Source organism: Leptonotus elevatus, chromosome 1 (genome assembly GCF_054856555.1).
Source record: "Leptonotus elevatus isolate MCC_2025b chromosome 1, RoL_Lele_1.0, whole genome shotgun sequence".
NCBI classification, from domain to species: domain Eukaryota; kingdom Metazoa; phylum Chordata; class Actinopteri; order Syngnathiformes; family Syngnathidae; genus Leptonotus; species Leptonotus elevatus.
The window spans coordinates 15,183,025-15,200,724 of record NC_141239.1 but is presented as its reverse complement, the minus strand read 5'-3'; the positions used below and the strand labels follow the sequence as shown (position 1 = coordinate 15,200,724).

At 40.5% G+C, this 17,700-nt stretch overlaps 1 protein-coding gene across 5 annotated transcripts in view; it reads left to right on the top strand.

Annotated features, from left to right (window-relative positions):
* Window positions 1-1,747: 1,747 nt before the first annotated feature.
* Window positions 1,748-17,700, top strand: part of LOC147181013 (rho GTPase-activating protein 12-like) — a 35,990-nt gene continuing 20,037 nt past the window's right edge. For all 5 annotated transcript variants that reach the window (XM_086079064.1, XM_086079054.1, XM_086079039.1 and 2 more), the window contains exons 1-2: window positions 1,748-1,972; window positions 4,750-5,566. In XM_086079064.1, the coding sequence (XP_085935190.1) occupies window positions 4,811-5,566 (756 nt within the window). In that variant the 5' untranslated portion in view covers window positions 1,748-1,972; window positions 4,750-4,810. The remainder of the gene's footprint in view (window positions 1,973-4,749; window positions 5,567-17,700) is intronic.

Sequence of the window (17,700 nt, the reverse complement as noted above, 5' to 3'; positions counted from 1 at the left end):
CTCTTGTCTCTGCGCTTCTTTGGACAACTGTTATACACATTTTTGAAATTATTTACTTTGTCTTGGTAATGCATCCCTTTTTAAAGCTTTGACTTTTTTTTTCAAATCAGTTTATTTTAATGTACTTTTTGCTAATTTTTCTGATGGTTTATGGTTCCTGATTTTGAAGCCTACAAACAATGGTAATTACACTAACCCTAATACTAACTATTTGAAACCTACAAAACAGTATATCACAATTTTTTGCACTTTATACTGTACTATAAAAAAATTGTTTGTGGTAGTGGGTCCATTTGAAATGCTTAATTATAAAGATATGTTGAATATGTTTGCACTTATTTTGACTACAAATTAAATTTGTTTTGCCTAGTAAGTTAGTTTATTGGAAATTAAGCCTATATATAGAGGGGGGGGGGGGGTTGTGTATGTATACAGTGCTACTCAAAAGTTTGTGAACCCTGCAAGCATGGTCAGATTTTTTGTGTAAAATATTAAAATAACCTTATTAAATGTTTAGTCATAGCCCAATCTACAATGCTGACATTGAAAATAATAGACTTGAACAAAAAGAATGATAATATTGTCATTCATTATTGAGCAAAAGTTGATTTAAGAAAAACTCTAAATTTCATGAGTGCAAAGGTGAACATCTCACTTAATCGGACATTGCACCTCCTTTTGCAATGATAACTTCATCCAAACATTTTCTTTAGTGATTTATCAGTCTTTCATATCTACTTTGGGGGGTTCTTGCCACACTTCCTTGCCAAATGCAGCCAATCGAGAGAGGTTGGATGGGCGTCTAGCATAAACTGCCCGCTTCAGGTACCACCACAGTATTTTGAAATAATTTAAGTCAGGATTTTGACCGGGCACATGCAGAACATGAATCTTGTTGTTCTTCAGACATTCCTTGGTTGTATTGCTGGAATGCTTTGGATTATTGTCATGTTGCATGATCCATCGTCTACCAGGCTGTAACTTCACAAAGGACGGCTTCAGGTTATGATCCAGGATTTTCCTCTGAATTCATGATTCCCTCGACTATGTGGAGTTGTCCAGGTCTGAGGATGAAAAGCCAGCCCAGAATTGAACATTCTCACCAACCTGCTTCACTGTAGGGAGAAGGTTATTTTGCTAGTATGCAGTGTTGACTTTTCACCAAACATGACTGTTTTAGTTGTGACCAAACAGTTCAGTTTTGGACTCATCTGTCCACAGAAGGGACTTCCAAAAAGCTTCAGGTTTGTCCAGGTATTTTTGGGCAAAGTTGAGATGGGCATCTTTGTTCTTTTTTTGTGAGCAGAGGCTTCTACCTAGCAAGCATTCCATGAAAGCCTTGTGATTGACTTTTCTTCTGATTGTTGCTTTATGATCAGGATCGTTATCAGGCTTCTGCAAAGCTTGCTGATGAACTGATCATTAGATTCAGCTGCGCTGAAGGAGAGCGACATGGAAAACAGGCTGGATAGTGGCTCTCGTCGACCGAACTTGGCCACCCCTGCTTTAAAACTATCACGACGCGTGATGTTGTTGTAGTTCCACGTCGTAATGCCTAGGAGGCGCTACCATCCTGTTTGCGTAGGTTAATCAGTAAATTATGTTAATTACATTTTGGTCGATAATCTTCCGAACAAAAACAATACCTAAAATGTTAAATAAAGGTTGTCATATTCAAATTTGTAACTTTAGCTCGCTGAGTTTCGCGCGGGGAAGCGTGACGTCATCGAACGTCAGCCTCCTCGTCAGAGTGACACAATGTAGCACTCCATGCAATCGTGGGCTGTGGAAGGTGGCGAGTAGTTGAGCAACTTGTATCGGACAGGAAGTGACTCATTTTCGGCGTCAAGCTTTGACAAGTGGACGATTTCTTTATCCACACACACGTTGACCTGGGTCAAGTTATCTGGGATTTAAGTACTACCGCAAACCAATTACTTAGCCGGGACCATCGGGATGGGTTTCCCTTGAGGTAAGAGACTTTTGACAGGACACTTTTTTTGGGACGTCCAGTTAGCCGCCATGCTAATCAATTAGCAAGCCTCGAATTCGCTTTACGACGTGTTATCGATTCCATGTCATTTTGACGTAACTATTTGAAATGGTCTTTCAAGAGCCGCACGCATCATAAAGTATCAAAAAGGTTTTCCGGTGGCGGAAAAAGTTGGGTGGAATGATTCAGGAAGTGTTACAATCCCGTTGGGAATACGGTAGTAGGTTGGCTAGCAGGGCTGGGCTGATTTAACGAAGAAGGAAAAAAAGTAAAATAGTTTATTTCAATAATGAACTCGAGTCCATCCACCTTTTTATATAGCACTATCCTCATCATGGTCGCAGGTGAGTTGGAGGCTATCCTAAATGATTTCAGACGAGGGAAGGTGGATACTCCCTTGACTGGTCGCCAAGTCAGGGCACAGACAGACAATAGTGGGCATTTAATGGCATGCCACATATGTTTATTTTTATTTTTTAACGGACCGGTCTGGTCACCAGTCAATGTCAGATCACACATAGGCAAACAATGGACTGCTGATAAATTCAATATCAAATTACATACATGGGACATCGGCAGTCAATTATAGGACATGTATAGCTGGACAATGGACTAGTCGCCAATCAATCAGCGGTCACATAAAGACAAACAAATGACTGGTCGCTAGTCAGTCTCAGGGCACATGTAGACAATGAACTGGTCGCCATTCAATGAAACGATGGATAAAGACAATCAATTGACTGGTCTTATTCGTTAATGCTCATGTAGAGTTAATAGTCAATTTAGTCGAAATGCTTATAAAACACAGGTGTCAAACTCTAGACCCGGGGGCCCGATCCGGCACACCACATCATTTTATGTGGCTCACCAAGACAAATCATGTGCCTCGACTTAATGTTTCTTATTAAAATACCAAATATTGCAAATTGTGTAACATCTAGATATTGCAAGCATTTTGATTTGTTACCACCCCCCACCCCCTCCCCTTAAAAAAAGAGAAAGAAAAAAAGAAATAGAAACATTTTTTTCCACTAGCTTCTGATTTCAAAACTATGGTGTCCATATCCATGGATTTGTTGTGTATGACATAATATAACAATAGATACATTTATATGGGTTTGCCGTCATAATGGCCTTCCAAGGGAGAACACACACTAACTATGATGGGGCCTGTGTCAAAAATGAGTTTGACACCCCTGGTATAAAATAGTACCCTTAAAATTCCTGTGTGCGCGCGGGTATGTGTGTATATGTGTGTGAGTTATACATACATGGTGTCCTTGTGACTGTTGCTGAGTGTGTATTTGACTCATTGCCTCACCTTAACGTGTGTGTGTGTGTGTCTTGAGGAGGAAACGATGCGAGCCATTGGACAAATGAACTGTGACTTGTACGTATCATGAGCGTAGACGTCGTGGTAGAATGTGATAGCATTAGCGTTAGCATTTAATCTATCCCCACGAGGCGTCTGCCTTTCAAGAGGATTTACTCGTCTTCTTATTCACTTCCTCTCATCAGGTTGTGACCATATTAGGAAGGCTAATACACACAGGCTCTTTGTGTCTACCGCGTTGTTGTTGCTTAACACACACAACCAGAGTGTCTAATGAACTACTAACATAGACACTCTATTAGTTACACTACTAGCTAGTAGAATTGAAGGCGGTGTGTTGGAATTCTGAAGACCGTAAGTTGCAATTGAGTAAAGCTCTTTGGGATGCTTTAATGTGTTGTGTCGTGATTGAAGCGGGTGCGTCTGGACTTTCACAAGGGGATGTTTGTTGAAGGCAAGCAGGCCATGTTTTGATTGGGATGTGTTTGGCTGTTACAATGGTAAATGGTACTTCATTTGCATCAGAATGGTGAAAATGTTGGGGTCTTGAAAATGGTGGAACTGGATGTCAAAGGGGGGGTGCATCACGATTGAAAGGATTTGGGTTCCGAGTTCTGATCGTATGTGACGAATTATCGGTGGTACGTCACAATGTTGAAGGTATGGTGTCAGAATCTTGAAGGGGGTGCATTAGGTTTGAAGGAGGTACCTACCTCTGAGGACAGAATTGTTGGTGATGCATCAGGATGTTGAAGGTGTCATGTTGGAATATTAAAGGGAGTGCGTCGGGATGTTTAAAAGGGTGTGTCCGGACGGGTCGGTAGGTTGGGATTGAAGGTTTCCTTGGGTTGCGAGTTGCGACTGGGTACGCTGGGATTGTCATGGTGCGGCAGGATGTTGAAGGTGTTGCGATCTTAAAAGGGTGTCTGGATGTCACAGGGTTGAAGGGGGTCACTATGGAATATTTTTAGAATCGATTTTTCTACCAATTAGTCCATCGATTAAACAAATAATCGGTTAAAATTTTATTTTGCATTAGAATATAATAGACCTTATTTGCCATTTGCACCAAGACGTAGCAGTATAGGCACATTGGAATTCTTGTGCGTTTCTTTGAGACAAGAAAATAACTAAATGAAGATGTGATAAGAACAAATGGATACACCTAAAAACATACAATTATTATGGTTGAGCATACATGCCTTTGTTGGCGTCTCCTGAAAAGTGACGATTTTGGAAATAGGTTTTGGCCTGACATAGATGTGTTTGTATACCCTATGAAGGATTCAGGATGTTGAAGGCTTTGCGTCAGGATACCGAAGCCGGTGCATTGTCATTGAAATGGAGTGTATCATGGATGATGGCGGTGCATCTGGGTTCAATCTGGGTCTTCAATCTTAACTTATTTTCTTGTTCCCATCAGGTCGACTGTGGAGGCCATGTCAGACAACGTATAATCTAGCCGGCAGACAGCAGGAGGCGCCATGGCAGAGCTGCCCATCGCTCCGGGCCAGGTCTACATCGAGGTGGAGTATGACTATGAGTACAAGTCCAAAGACCGACTGATCACCATCCACCAGGGAGAATGCTTCATGCTGGTTCAGAAGACCAACGATGACTGGTGGAAGGTGCGCCGGGAGGAGGGCAGGAAAGCCTTTTACGTGCCCGCCCAGTACGTCAGGGAGGTCCGCAAAGCCCTCATGCCACCTCCCAAGCCCTTGCCGCACCACCCCGTTTCTGCAGGGAACACCCCGCCTCATCACCCCGTTTCCGCTGGGAACACCCCGCCTCATCAACCCGTTTCCTCTGGGAACACCCCGCCTCAGAACACTGGTGCTGTCTGGGTAAAACCGGCCAATCTGGATTTGGCGCTCCAGGACTCCTCCATGGCCAACCCGGACAGACCAGAGTCCAACCCCATGCGTTCGCCCTCTGCTCATTCCACCTCGTCCACACATTTGACGCCGCCCATCCAGCGGCGGGACAGTAACCATCACCAGCATGTCCCTGGCACCCTCACAGGGCCAGAGCGATCTCTAGCTGAAATCTTAGCCCAGAGCACCGTACCCGTGCCTTCCCAACGAAGCAGCACGCTTCCCCGCACCCGGACCCGATCTCCGGAGTTGGTCCGGGCCCCGCTGGATGTGGACAGCCCTCCGCACTCGGCAGGCGAGGAACGGCGGACCAACGATTCAGAGTCTGGAGATGAGCTGAGCAGCAGTTCTACCGAACAGCTCCAGGTAAAGAAACTTATCTCATTGTGACTTCATGGATTTGAAGAGTTAGGATGGATAGGGTTTTTGTTTTGGGTTAGGGTCTAGTGTTAATGATGTGGTTATGTTTGGAGTCTGGGCTCTGTAAACTCACTCTATCGTCTTTTTTGGAGTGTCAGCATGCTGTAGCTAGCTAGCAAACTGCTTGTCCTACTACACAGGATAACTTCTGGTGCGAATGAAGGCGCTCAAGAAGCTCAAGTTCTATAAAAAAAAAAAAAAGGTTAGGATTTTGGTTGTTGGGATTTTGGAGTTAATTGGTCAAGGTTAGGGCAGCATGGCTCAGTGGTAGAGTGGTCGTCTCCCATCCGTGAGGTTGTGAGTTCGATCCTCACCCCTGGTGATCATGTCGAAGTGTCCTTGAGCAAGACACTGAACCCAGATTTGCTCCAAGTGGACTTGGCCTAATTGTACCCACTGCAAATGTTGTATTTGCTGGACCACAGCCATTATTTTGAACGGACCTCACAATGACTTTTTAGAACATCACATCTTCTCAAACATGTTTTGTTTTGTTTTAGTCCAGCTTCCTGCTAATCTTCTCATCTTGGCGTCCCAATGATGAAAAGGCCATCCAAAGGCAAACAGACGTTTACATTTTCATAACCTGACTTCTATGTGAACACCACAATGGACTTCCTTCCTTGCTCACAAATGAGCTACAGGACGTGAACGGCAGTTTAAAGGCCAAAGAAAATGTCATTCTGCGTCCTTGTAAATTCCACAGCAATTTAGTGGCTGTCTACCACTGCATCAGTATTCAGTTGTAGTCGTTTGTAGCTAGCAGAGGTGTCGGATGGTTTGGTTGAGTTTGCTTTGGATTTGCTTTTGTTTTGGGATAGCTCTACGGCACTTCACTTGGGGCAAAAAGTCTGTGTTGTGTTGTGAAGAAATCCTGGGGGCACTTGAGGGCTCGCTGGATCTCAACCTAGAACGCACACACACACACAAACACGCAAGGCTTGTGGCAGCTGGTGCACTCCGTTTGCTGTCTCTGCTTATTTTTCTTCATAAAAATTCACCAAGTTCTCTCCGGGGCTCTTGTGCAGTGAGCCCCAAGTTGGCTTTTACTGATTTTTTACCACCCCGAATCACTGCAAAATAAAACTTCACATGTAATAACTGCCTGATATTAAAATGATAAATACAAACACACTAATGCAAAATAGTCATTGTCTAGATTAAAATCTGGGAGATAAGTATACATTCGCTAAACATGTTTTTTTTTTTTTTGCTATTCACTCAGGTCAAATAAAACTGTAGTGTTGACATGCAGATTAGTTGTTCTTTGTCAGCTTCATAGAAAAATGTTGTTTATCCAAGAAAGTTCATGATATGCTTGCTGCTGGCACGTTGAACATTTTGATGAGGAGGAAATTTGATTTATTTAGTCAAAATATCGTAAGATTTACTGCTTGTTGTCATGTCTTGGTGAACTTTTACTGAACCCTGGAAAAAAAAACTAGAAGAGATCAGACCAGTCTGTGTGGTAGGGAATGGATGTCAGGGAAGTAGGATTGTTATATCAAGAAAGTACATGATATTCTTCTAGCTGATATTCCTCTCTGAACTCAAGTCGAATACCAAAGTAAACATTGGAATGGTTGATGGTGAATAGTCAACCTTTGATGACTGTCATGGAAATTAAACTGTATAGTCGAGGCAGTGCATGATATGCTACTGGTCACTGAACTAGTCATCGTGTAGATCAGTGGTGTCAAAGTCTGGTCCTCAAGGGCCTGAGTCCTGAAGGTTTTAGAGGTTTCCCACGTTCAACACAGCTAATTCATATTTAAGCTCATCAGCAAGCTCTGCAGGAGCCTGATAATTATCCTGATCATGGTGCATTGGAGTAGAGAAACCTTGAAAACATGCAGGACTCAGGCCCTCGAGGACCGAATCTTGACACGTGGTGTAGATGGTTATAATTGGCATTTGATAAAAGGATTGGTTAGTCTGCTTTCTAAGTTTCTTCCATCAAGCTATGGCCACAAAACGCCGCCACATAAACGCGGGATGTGGTGGTTAACTATACACAATATATATATATATATATATATGTTAGAAAAAATCGATTCAGCAATATATCGCGATATTACAGCGCGCAATAATCAAATCAATTCGATATGCAGCTGAATCGATTTTTAATCATCAATTTTTTTATGGGAATATTCAACAAAACGTCTTACTTAGGGTTAGGATTTACACATTAAGCATGGAAGAATGTTATATTAATGGAACTTTAAGCCTTAATATTTTATTTCAGTGCTGTTCAAACATCAAACAGACTGCAACCTGTTTGTTAAATGCAGTGGCTCAGTTATAAGCCTGAATTTTCAGATGAATAAATACATTTTCATACAAATCTTACAGTGTACATGTACAAGTTTACTGATTAGTATTTTCTAAATTTGAGTAAAAAAAATCGCAATAATCAATTTATAGATTCGCATCGGGATTAATCGAATCGTAACCTATGAATCGTGATACGAATCGAATCGCCAAGTACTAGGCAATTCACACCCCTAATATATATATATATATATATATATATATATATATATATATATATATATATATATATATATACTGTTTAGCTACATTGTCTAAAAGGTTTCACAACCCAGTGCCAGCCTTGCTCTCTCAACTCAGAAAAATGTTAACGCGCTAAACTGTTCGACATGCACGCTCACACTTTGATATTTTTACAGATCTACGATTATCTAAGTTAAGATGGTGCATGATATGCTGCTTGTTGTGTTGACTAGCTGGATAAGGATGAAAAAATACTTATATCAGTGTAGCCAGCCCAGGGATCCCTTTAAAAGAAGTCTCAGAATAATAGACATTCTGTGTAGTGATTACAAGAGGATCATCTGATCATCTCCTGTGTCTTTGATTAGACAGAAACAAGTGTATGTTTGTGCGTATGTGTGCGTAGGAGGCACAGTTCTTCTCTTTACAGAGCTTTTCTTTTTAATCCTTACAAGCGTTTCAATTGGATGTGTGTGTGTGCGTGTGTTATTATGTCAGCAGAGTACTGCTATCTCTCTCTCTCTTTCTAGCTCTATGTGTGTGTGTGTGTGTGTGTTTATGTAATAATAATGTGTATGTGCCCGTGTAAGTGAGTAGCATTTTCGCCAATGTCAGACACACAGAGAGGGGTCACGGCAACAACAACAGGACAGTATCGGACATCATCATGTACCCAGATGACAACCGCACGGTAGGTAGGACAGACGCTTCACGCTCGAGTCGTTTCGTAGCCAGTCAGCACTTTTTCCGCACGCTGATGTTATTGTGACGCGATGTAAACAGGGCTTTTAGCAGCGTGGGAAGCATTCCACACTACAGACAGTCTGCAAGTGTTGAGCTTTGAATATAATTAGCTAGAAGTGCAACGATTAATCGACAATCGATTAGCAATTTAATCATCATCTATTTTGATAATGATGAATTGTTTAGAGTTATTGTTTAACTTAAAATAGTCCAAAACCTCTGATTTGAGGCTCTCAAGTTCAACAGTAAATATTAGTTTTCTAGTCCTCAATAAAACTGGACTGTAGATCAACATTTTTGCTGATTTTCTGATATGTTATGGACCAAACCAATAACTAAATTATAATCAATTTATGTTTTGCTGCGGCCCTAAACTAAAATAAAACAAGGACAATTACATGTTGTGTGTTTAGAACAGAGGTGGGCATCGAGGGCCGGAGTCCTGCAGTTTTTGCATGTTGCCCTTCTCCAACACAGCTGTTATATGATCAGCTCATCAGCATGCTCTGCATGAGCCTGATAACGATCCTGTTGATTGGAATCAGCTTGTGTTGGAAGTGAGAAACCTCCAAAGACCTTGCAGGTCTCTGGCCCTCGAGGACCGAGATTGCCCACCTCTGGTTTAGAACAACCACATAGTTTTATTTTAGATAAGTCTGTGTAGCTTATTGCTAGCAAAAAACAAAAACAAACACAAAATGCCACAGATGGGCTAAAGAATAGAACCGGTGCCGTTTTTAAGCAACAGATACTTTCAGCACAAACAGTACATAAACACATGTACACAGTCAATATAACAATAATCACAGGCACATTTCCGGCTGATATTACTGCAGCTTACTGAGTTGGGACCACCGGCTTCACGTACAGTTGTATTCATAAATTAACATACCCCGGTATGCAAACTAAATGTCACTTATTTACACAAAAATGCTATGAATCGTCACCAAATTTCACATGCATATAGCTCATATAGATCATGTCCACTTCAACTTCTAAAAACTATCAAAACAATTGCCACAGTATTTTGGATTTCATAGGTATTTAAGTCTTTTTGTCAGTATACAGTTGCGCTCATAAGTTTACATAACTGTATATTTGCATGTGTGTATGTATGTGTGCCAAAGAATGCGCACCAAGAGCAACACAATGTCAAATGAGGCAAAAACTTTGACAAAAATGTTGAATTATTTACATTCTATTTTATTATGCCAATAAAGTACAAAATTATATATTATTATTTACCTTATTAAAAAAAACTAATATATTTGTTGTTATTTTGTGTAAATTATTCAATAGGGGAACATAATGGCCTTCAAATAAAATATTTTTGAGATTTGCTGTCTCCGCCCCACCTCATCCCTATCTGGATTTGCTTTATTTCTCCTGATACCAAACAAGCTTTAAAGCAGTTTTTCCCCCCAGCATTAACTTGCATCAACTTCCTCAGAAACAATAGAAATCTGTCTTTCTCCCAGATGTGAAAATAAGTGCTTCTACTTGGAAAATTTTTCCTTTTGCCAAAACATGCATACTCCTGTCCCATTCATAAATTTAGGGCCGCTTAGAAATGTCCTTATTTTTTTCTATGAAAATAACACTAAATATTACAAAACTTATAATAAATAATACTTCATTAATTGATTGATTAATAATTAATTGATTAGTTTTAATTTCAGTTTTAGTTTTTAAATATTTTTGGGAGATTTCCATAGTGCATGTTTACATTAAAAACATGGAGGAGCTACTTTACTAATGCACAGTCACTGTTGACAACTTAGCAACTTTTCTGACTTGTCGAGCAACTATTATTCAAAAAAGTGACTTGTGACTTTAATTCCCAGTTAGAACAGACAACTTGAATGGAATCATTTTCATATTGTTTTGCCAGTTTGTCAATCTTGAGGTGATATAATGCCGCACGGCTCCCGCTGAGTGAGAAAATAATGGAGTTTAATTACATGACAGTTCATGTGTTCAATAGTTATTAGAACTTGTTAAAAGTCACTGGAGATAGACCAGTAATATTCATTAGTGAAAAAAAAAATCTCTTAGTTGTAGATGCTTGTTCAGCTGATTTAAAAAAAGCAGAATTTAGCAACCTAAACATTAGCTTATTGTTGCCAATGAATCCACGTGGCCATCACACAGAAGTACGCGAGGGACTCTGTGCCGTCCTGTGATGCTTAAAGTGATTCCGGCTAAAGTGTTAGGGCGCTAGCCACGCTACATTACATAAGAGCTGGCCGTGTGGCTCCATAATTTGTGTGGACAGCTGGCTGCTGAGCCGAGCTACTCCTCTAAGACAGAGCATGGCTGGCGCAATGTACACAAAATACATGTACATCAGAGTGTTTGTTTTTTGACATTTTAATGTAGCTGGTTTCGACTTTGTAATTAGCGTGAGCGAGCAAACAGTGACAGTTTAGTGACAGTTCATTGAATACATGTTTTTGTGGAAAAGCAGAAATGCTGTTTCCTGTCACGCTACATCATCTAAGCGTCATTTGATACGACAATAACCCCGAATGTTGACATATTGAGCAGCTGTGGGTGCACTCCGCTGGCATGTCAGAATGTGCTAGTTTTGAAGCGCTGCACCGCATACATCAATGCAATAATGCATATAACTGCAATGTGACTTTAAACATTGTTTTACAATTAACATGTTTTTTTTTATGATGCTCAAATGATTTATATAGCATTTCTTGCCATTGGTCCATTTTTGCACCGCCCATATGTACTCCCTCACATAAAACTGTGCAGTGTCATTTGTCACCTTCTGTAAGAAAGACCAGTTTTTCTTTGAACTTTGTACCCCACCAAAAACATTCTTGCTGCATAATCATTAACTCTGTGATGGGAAAGCATGACGTATTGCCCATACACGCATTTTTATTTTCATTACTTAAGAATTATCATTAATATCTTTAGTACCCACACTGTTTGTGAGTTTGTAATTTTGTTTTTGGGCAGATTTTCACTGCTGTAAAGAAGAACCTGACCGCTGTTCATTTTCAAAGTTGAAAAACTTCAATTTAATAATTTTTTCTTAAATTGCTCAATCATAATTACATAAATTTAGCAATTTTACATTTCTCGATAATTCAATGACAAACTGGAACTGCTTCTAAAATGTTCTTTAGTGAGATATATTATCTCGTACTTCCTTGTAAACCAACTAGCAAAGCAAAGCTTTTTCATAATTAGACCTTTTCTTATGTGGTTACAAGCCTGTTTCAATCATTCCATTCCAGATTAGACATGGAAATTATTCTTCCTGATGACTCACTGTACACTTTTAACTGCCACGTCGGTCCACATTATTACCACCATGTTGCACCGTGATTGGGAACATGGGGGACTGGTCGTCGTTTTGTCTTGTTGGACTGGTTTGATCCCGGCAGTTTTTGTGTGTGGTTGTCTGAGGAAACCAAAGCCTTCAAGACCAGAAAGACCAGTTCCTGTCCTACGAATGAACTGATGGTATTCCCAATAGGAAAAAAAACATATAGCACTACCCAAATCCCCCCCAAATGTGTGTGTTTGGACATTCAATTTCAAATAATACATGGACAATTATTATTTAGTTGTTTTACTTATTTTAAGTTTATCTCAGCAATGTTTCCTGAATTATTCCATTTACGGGAAAAAATTAAAGATGACAAATATTTATGTCAGCATTGATGTGTCCTCATATGGCAACAAATTGCCAAGTTGTAAGAATGAGGTCTCCTGAAATGAGTTAAACCGGTTATTACTTTCCACGTTTACGCAGGAAAACGTGTTTCCGATCCATCCACAAAGGGTGTAGCAGGAATTTTTAGGTTTGAGGGTTTTCTCCTTTATTTGTATGTGTTTTTTTAATTATTATCAAAGACTCACTGTTTGGCATGGAAGTTTGTCACTGCTATGGCCAAGTAGTGATGTGTTTAATTTTTTCAAAATAGAGATTGATATGAACACATTGTGCAACAATCAGTGGGCAAATTGCAGGCTTTTAAATTGTCATACTTTAATGTGGTTGTCAGGAAAATGTTTTTTATTTCAAGATGGTGCATGATATGCCGCTTGCTGTTTTGCCCCTTTAGGCCGCTTTGGACTAGTCGATTGATGTGTAGCTTAGTTGTTCTGTGATGTCATTCACATTAAATAATATTTTAACGTTCCAATAGTGCATGTACTGCTTTCTGCTATGCATGCGTCTCTGAACTCAAGACAACGTAAAAACAAAACAATGCACTGTTCGCCATCTGGATAGTGATACTTTTGTATTTCTCCTGAAAGTTATATTTTTTGTAGTCAAGAGAGTGCATGATATGCTACTTGCTAATATGTCTGATTAAAAATGTAAAGCTGTCAAAACAAAACAAAACTGGATTAAGTTTGGATAGTTTGATGTCACTGTAGTGTCACAGTATTCAAATTTCATCTGGACAGTGCATGGTATGCTACCTTTTGCTAAACAAACATTGGAATTGTCGTCATGTAGCTTAACTTACTCAAATGTAATTTTTATGGAAGTGATATGCTTTAGTCAAGACAGTACGTTATATGCTGCATGATTCAATGTTATTTACATTATTATAATTTTATGACTATTTCCACCACCCAGAGAAGAATATAGTGCAAGTCTTCTTTGGAGCTATTTATTTATTTGAAAAACTTCAATCTTTCTGTTTTCTTCCATGCAACATACCATGCACTGTCTTGACTGTATTGGTTCATAGTCACTAATGTAACATTCTTAAAAGTAATGAGGGCCAAATAAGAGCTCCTGAATGTCTCACAAAAACAAAACAACAAAATCCCCTCCATCCAAAAGGAATAGCCATGCAGCATTTTACGCAGTGTCTCGACTAAACAATATTACTTTTGCTCCTTGACAATGAATCAAGAAAGTCTGTCCTCGTGTCAACAAATCCAATGTTTTTATATTTGCGCCTTCCTGGATTCAGCGAGGCATAGCAGCAAGCGGCATATCTAGCACTATCACGGCTAAACATGTCTACTAGTCCTTTGTCTTTTTTTGTCTTCCCGAGTTCAGTGAGAAACAGCCTACTATGCACTGTTATGACTAAACAAACCAAATGTCCATGACATTTAAGTGCAACTACCACATATCTTAGCCCTCTTGAGGTCAGTGACGAACAGTAGCAAGAGGCACAACATGCACTATCCACACGACGACCAGTTCAGTGACGAGCAACATTCTATGCACTGTCTTGACTACACAAGGACTATATTGTTTTGTAGAGAAGTAATTTAACATTATAGGAGCTCCTGAATTATCACACTTAACAGAACAAACTCTCCTACATCCAAAATGAATGTAAATGCACCATGTGACATACTGCCTTGACTAATTTGCTAAAAAAATGTCGTCTATAATGGTAGAGTTTGATAGCTGCACAGGCTAACATATTTTCACTACAAATGAATTGAGGTCAACGTCCTCAATACAGAGATCATCTTTCTCATTTATGTATGAAATATCATTTAGATTCGATTTTTAAGCATTTTCTAATCGCTCACAGCCGCTCCGTAGCGCGGTTGACCTTGCACAGACACATTTGTGCACATTGTCAAGTGTAATTACACCACGAGCCGTCCTAATCACCTCGTCATTGTCATCAGCATGATAACTATGAACGCCTCTCTGCGCTAATCTGCAGTAAGCTGCCAAAATATCATTCTTTCACTGCAAATCTCCTTGTTAACTTTGTGCCTGAATTCAACTTTTTCTTCTGCTCAAATGGTTTCATATGCATAGCAGGTGTTGTCGTGTTTTTTTTCTAATTACCTTTGTGTCGTGCCAGCCAGGGAAGGTGCATGCATGCATATTCATTCTGGATGGAGGACATTTTGTTGTTTGTTTTGTTAAGGGTATTAATCAGGAGCTTTTATTCGGTCCTCTGTACTTCCAAGAGTGTTCAATTAGTTGACTATAAACCAGTCTTGTCACGACAGTGCATAACATGCTGCTTGCTGCGATGCCTCACTGAACTCAGGAGTGAGTAAAAGGAAGACGATGAACTGGTTGACGTGTTCTCGTATGTTTGATGTCATTGAAACAAGATTCTGTCAGTCAAGACAGTACATGTCAGATTATACTGCTTGACACAAAACGCAAACAGATACAAATATACTTTTTTGCTGATGAAAGAAGACTCTAATCTCTCTTTTGAGACTATAATCTTTCTTTTGGTAGGTTCCATGTTTTTATAGCAATAGAACAGAATATTCTGTAGACCTAAGTTGCAATATCAGTGAAAATCTAGTAAAACAGCCGGTAGCGAAGGGGATTGCTTCAGTGAAAATGGCTGGGCGTGAATAAGATAAGCTGCATGCTGTTCTGCCTCATTTATCTTGAGAAGATGAAAAACACATCAGGCTGGTCAGAATAGTGAATAGTGTATGATATGCTTTTTCCTATCTACCTATGAGCAAGGCGTTCTGCAACCAGCTACTGTAGTAGAAGCACAACAGATCAAAATTCGAATGAATGACTTGACTGACTTGCTTGGCTTTGAGGATTGTACTTGTTTGTGACTAGCTGCTGAGCAAAGGTTCACCCAATTGGCTTTATTCAGTGGTGTTTCTAAGGTCGAGTGACGTACACCCAAAACTGTGTCACGTTCACGGAAGTAACCCGACTTGCAACGTTTTACCGCCAGCCAAGCCGCCGTGGCACGCGACTTTTATCAGTGTCATATGCAAATTCAGCTGTGCCAACGCACGCTACAGATTGGTGGACTCGTTTTGCGAATGTGTTAGGAGTTCGATTCATGTGTCTTGTCTGCTCACATTATGCAAATTCAGCTGTGCGAACGCCCGCGCTCCTGGTTGGTGGATTTTTTCACGCTCGCTCCTGGTTGGTTGGCTGCTGTTCTCTGCTTCCTCGTGCGTCAGTTTTGAATGTGCTGTGTTTACATAACAGCAACAGAAATCCGTCAGACTTATTTTTTCATCTCATGTCGCCAGAGTAGCGAGGTTGGAAGAGGTAATAGAAATATTTGGGAGAACTGAGTGGACACTCCTTGACCTCCTCATTTTATTGGGAAGTCTACCGAAGATGACGTCGCGTCATCACCGTTCGTGATCGCCACACATATCAACTTTATGCTTCATGTTTCAAGTGTAATTAAATTAAAGACAAATAAAAATGTAACACTGTTACTCAAAACAGCTTTGTATATATTCACAGACGTGTCAGTAGTCTCCCTTCCAAGCACTCTCTCCCGCCTGCTCAGAGTGCATATCAGGCTTTTGATGAGGTATGAATCGGATGCGTGCGGATGAGCGTTCACAGTGCAGACGCATCGCATACATATCCGATTTATATCCACATACGAAAGAGGCCCAGGTTGGGTGTGGAAAAAATCGGAATTGTACCGTTCACACTGCAGGATAAAATCAGGTACTTGTGAAAAAATTGAAATTGAGCTGCAGTGTGAACGCAGCCCAAGAGTGACTATTATACTCTGCGTGTCCAGGTTGTTACTTTATATAACTTGCTATACCAAATCCTTCATAGTGGAGATGCCGCTAAGTCAATCACGTTGCATTATGTGTCTGCACCTGTCCAAATTCTACCCCCTTACAGGCCTTACATAATCACACGCGCGCACACATACACACACCACATAACATTGTTAAACCACTACACTCTTTGGAATGTGTGTGCATACAGACAGCTCAAACACGACTCAACATGTCATGTTTTGAATGGATTTCAGCAAATGTTATATAGCAGGAGAAGTGAGTCTCAGATGTTAAACTTCACAAGCCTTCCCCAGCTTTACACTTTCACACTAGTGCCCCTCCAGAGTGAAAAGCCACTGATGCAAAACCCGGTGTTGGAAGGGAGTCATGCCTGTGTGTGAGGGGATTCCACAGTGCAGGGATCAGGGTTTGAAATGTAACTCTCACAACAACTCGCTATAGCCTCGGTCCTACCTATTGATACTACCACAGAAGCCGGGAAACTGGTGGGTTGACTTGAACCTCATTATTTGTGTTGGTTACTATTCGTACAAGAAAACTACCCAGAAAAAGCGTCCCTTAACAGGAAGTGTGAAAGGAGCTAGACAAACCCAGTCCATCTGTTCCCAATCTGACACTACCTGAGAATCCTAAAATTCACTGGTTGAGTTTGACTCCTCATTTTGCGTGATTACTTGAATAATCCCTGGCATGTTTGTACAAGTGTAAGCATGCGTGAAACGTATGCGTGCGCAACTGTGCGTGTTGTGTTTGCTCGGTACTCGAGTGGGGAATGCAGCCCAGCAGGTTTTTGTGTGCCACAGACAAACCAGAAAGGAAATGGGGCAAAAAATGCGCAATCCCAACCCAACCTTCAGCACTGACTTGACAGATTTAGGAGTGTGGGATTTGGTTGACGTTGTCTATCACGCGTAGTACAAAAATTATTAAAAAGCCATGGCGGACAATGAATTGAAAGTCTGCCATTTAGGTTTGCATTGGCAATGTTGTTTTAGCAATATCCGGTGGACCCTCAAACTTAAGCTTCCATCTATCCATTATCTGAACTTTTCTGATATACAGTGTTCCCTCACTTTTCACGAGTGTTAATTATATTCCACGCACACCCGCTATACGTGAATTTTCGCAAAGTAACGGTCATTGAAAAAAGACGACTTGACTGAGACGTGGACGACTTGACTGAGACAAAGACGACTTAACTGTGACGCGACGAGAAAGCACGGACTCCCACACATAACATCAACAATAGTCAGGTTTCGAATTGTTTAAGCAAATTTACAGAAAATGCGCAAAACGGACATGCGACGTATGGCCGT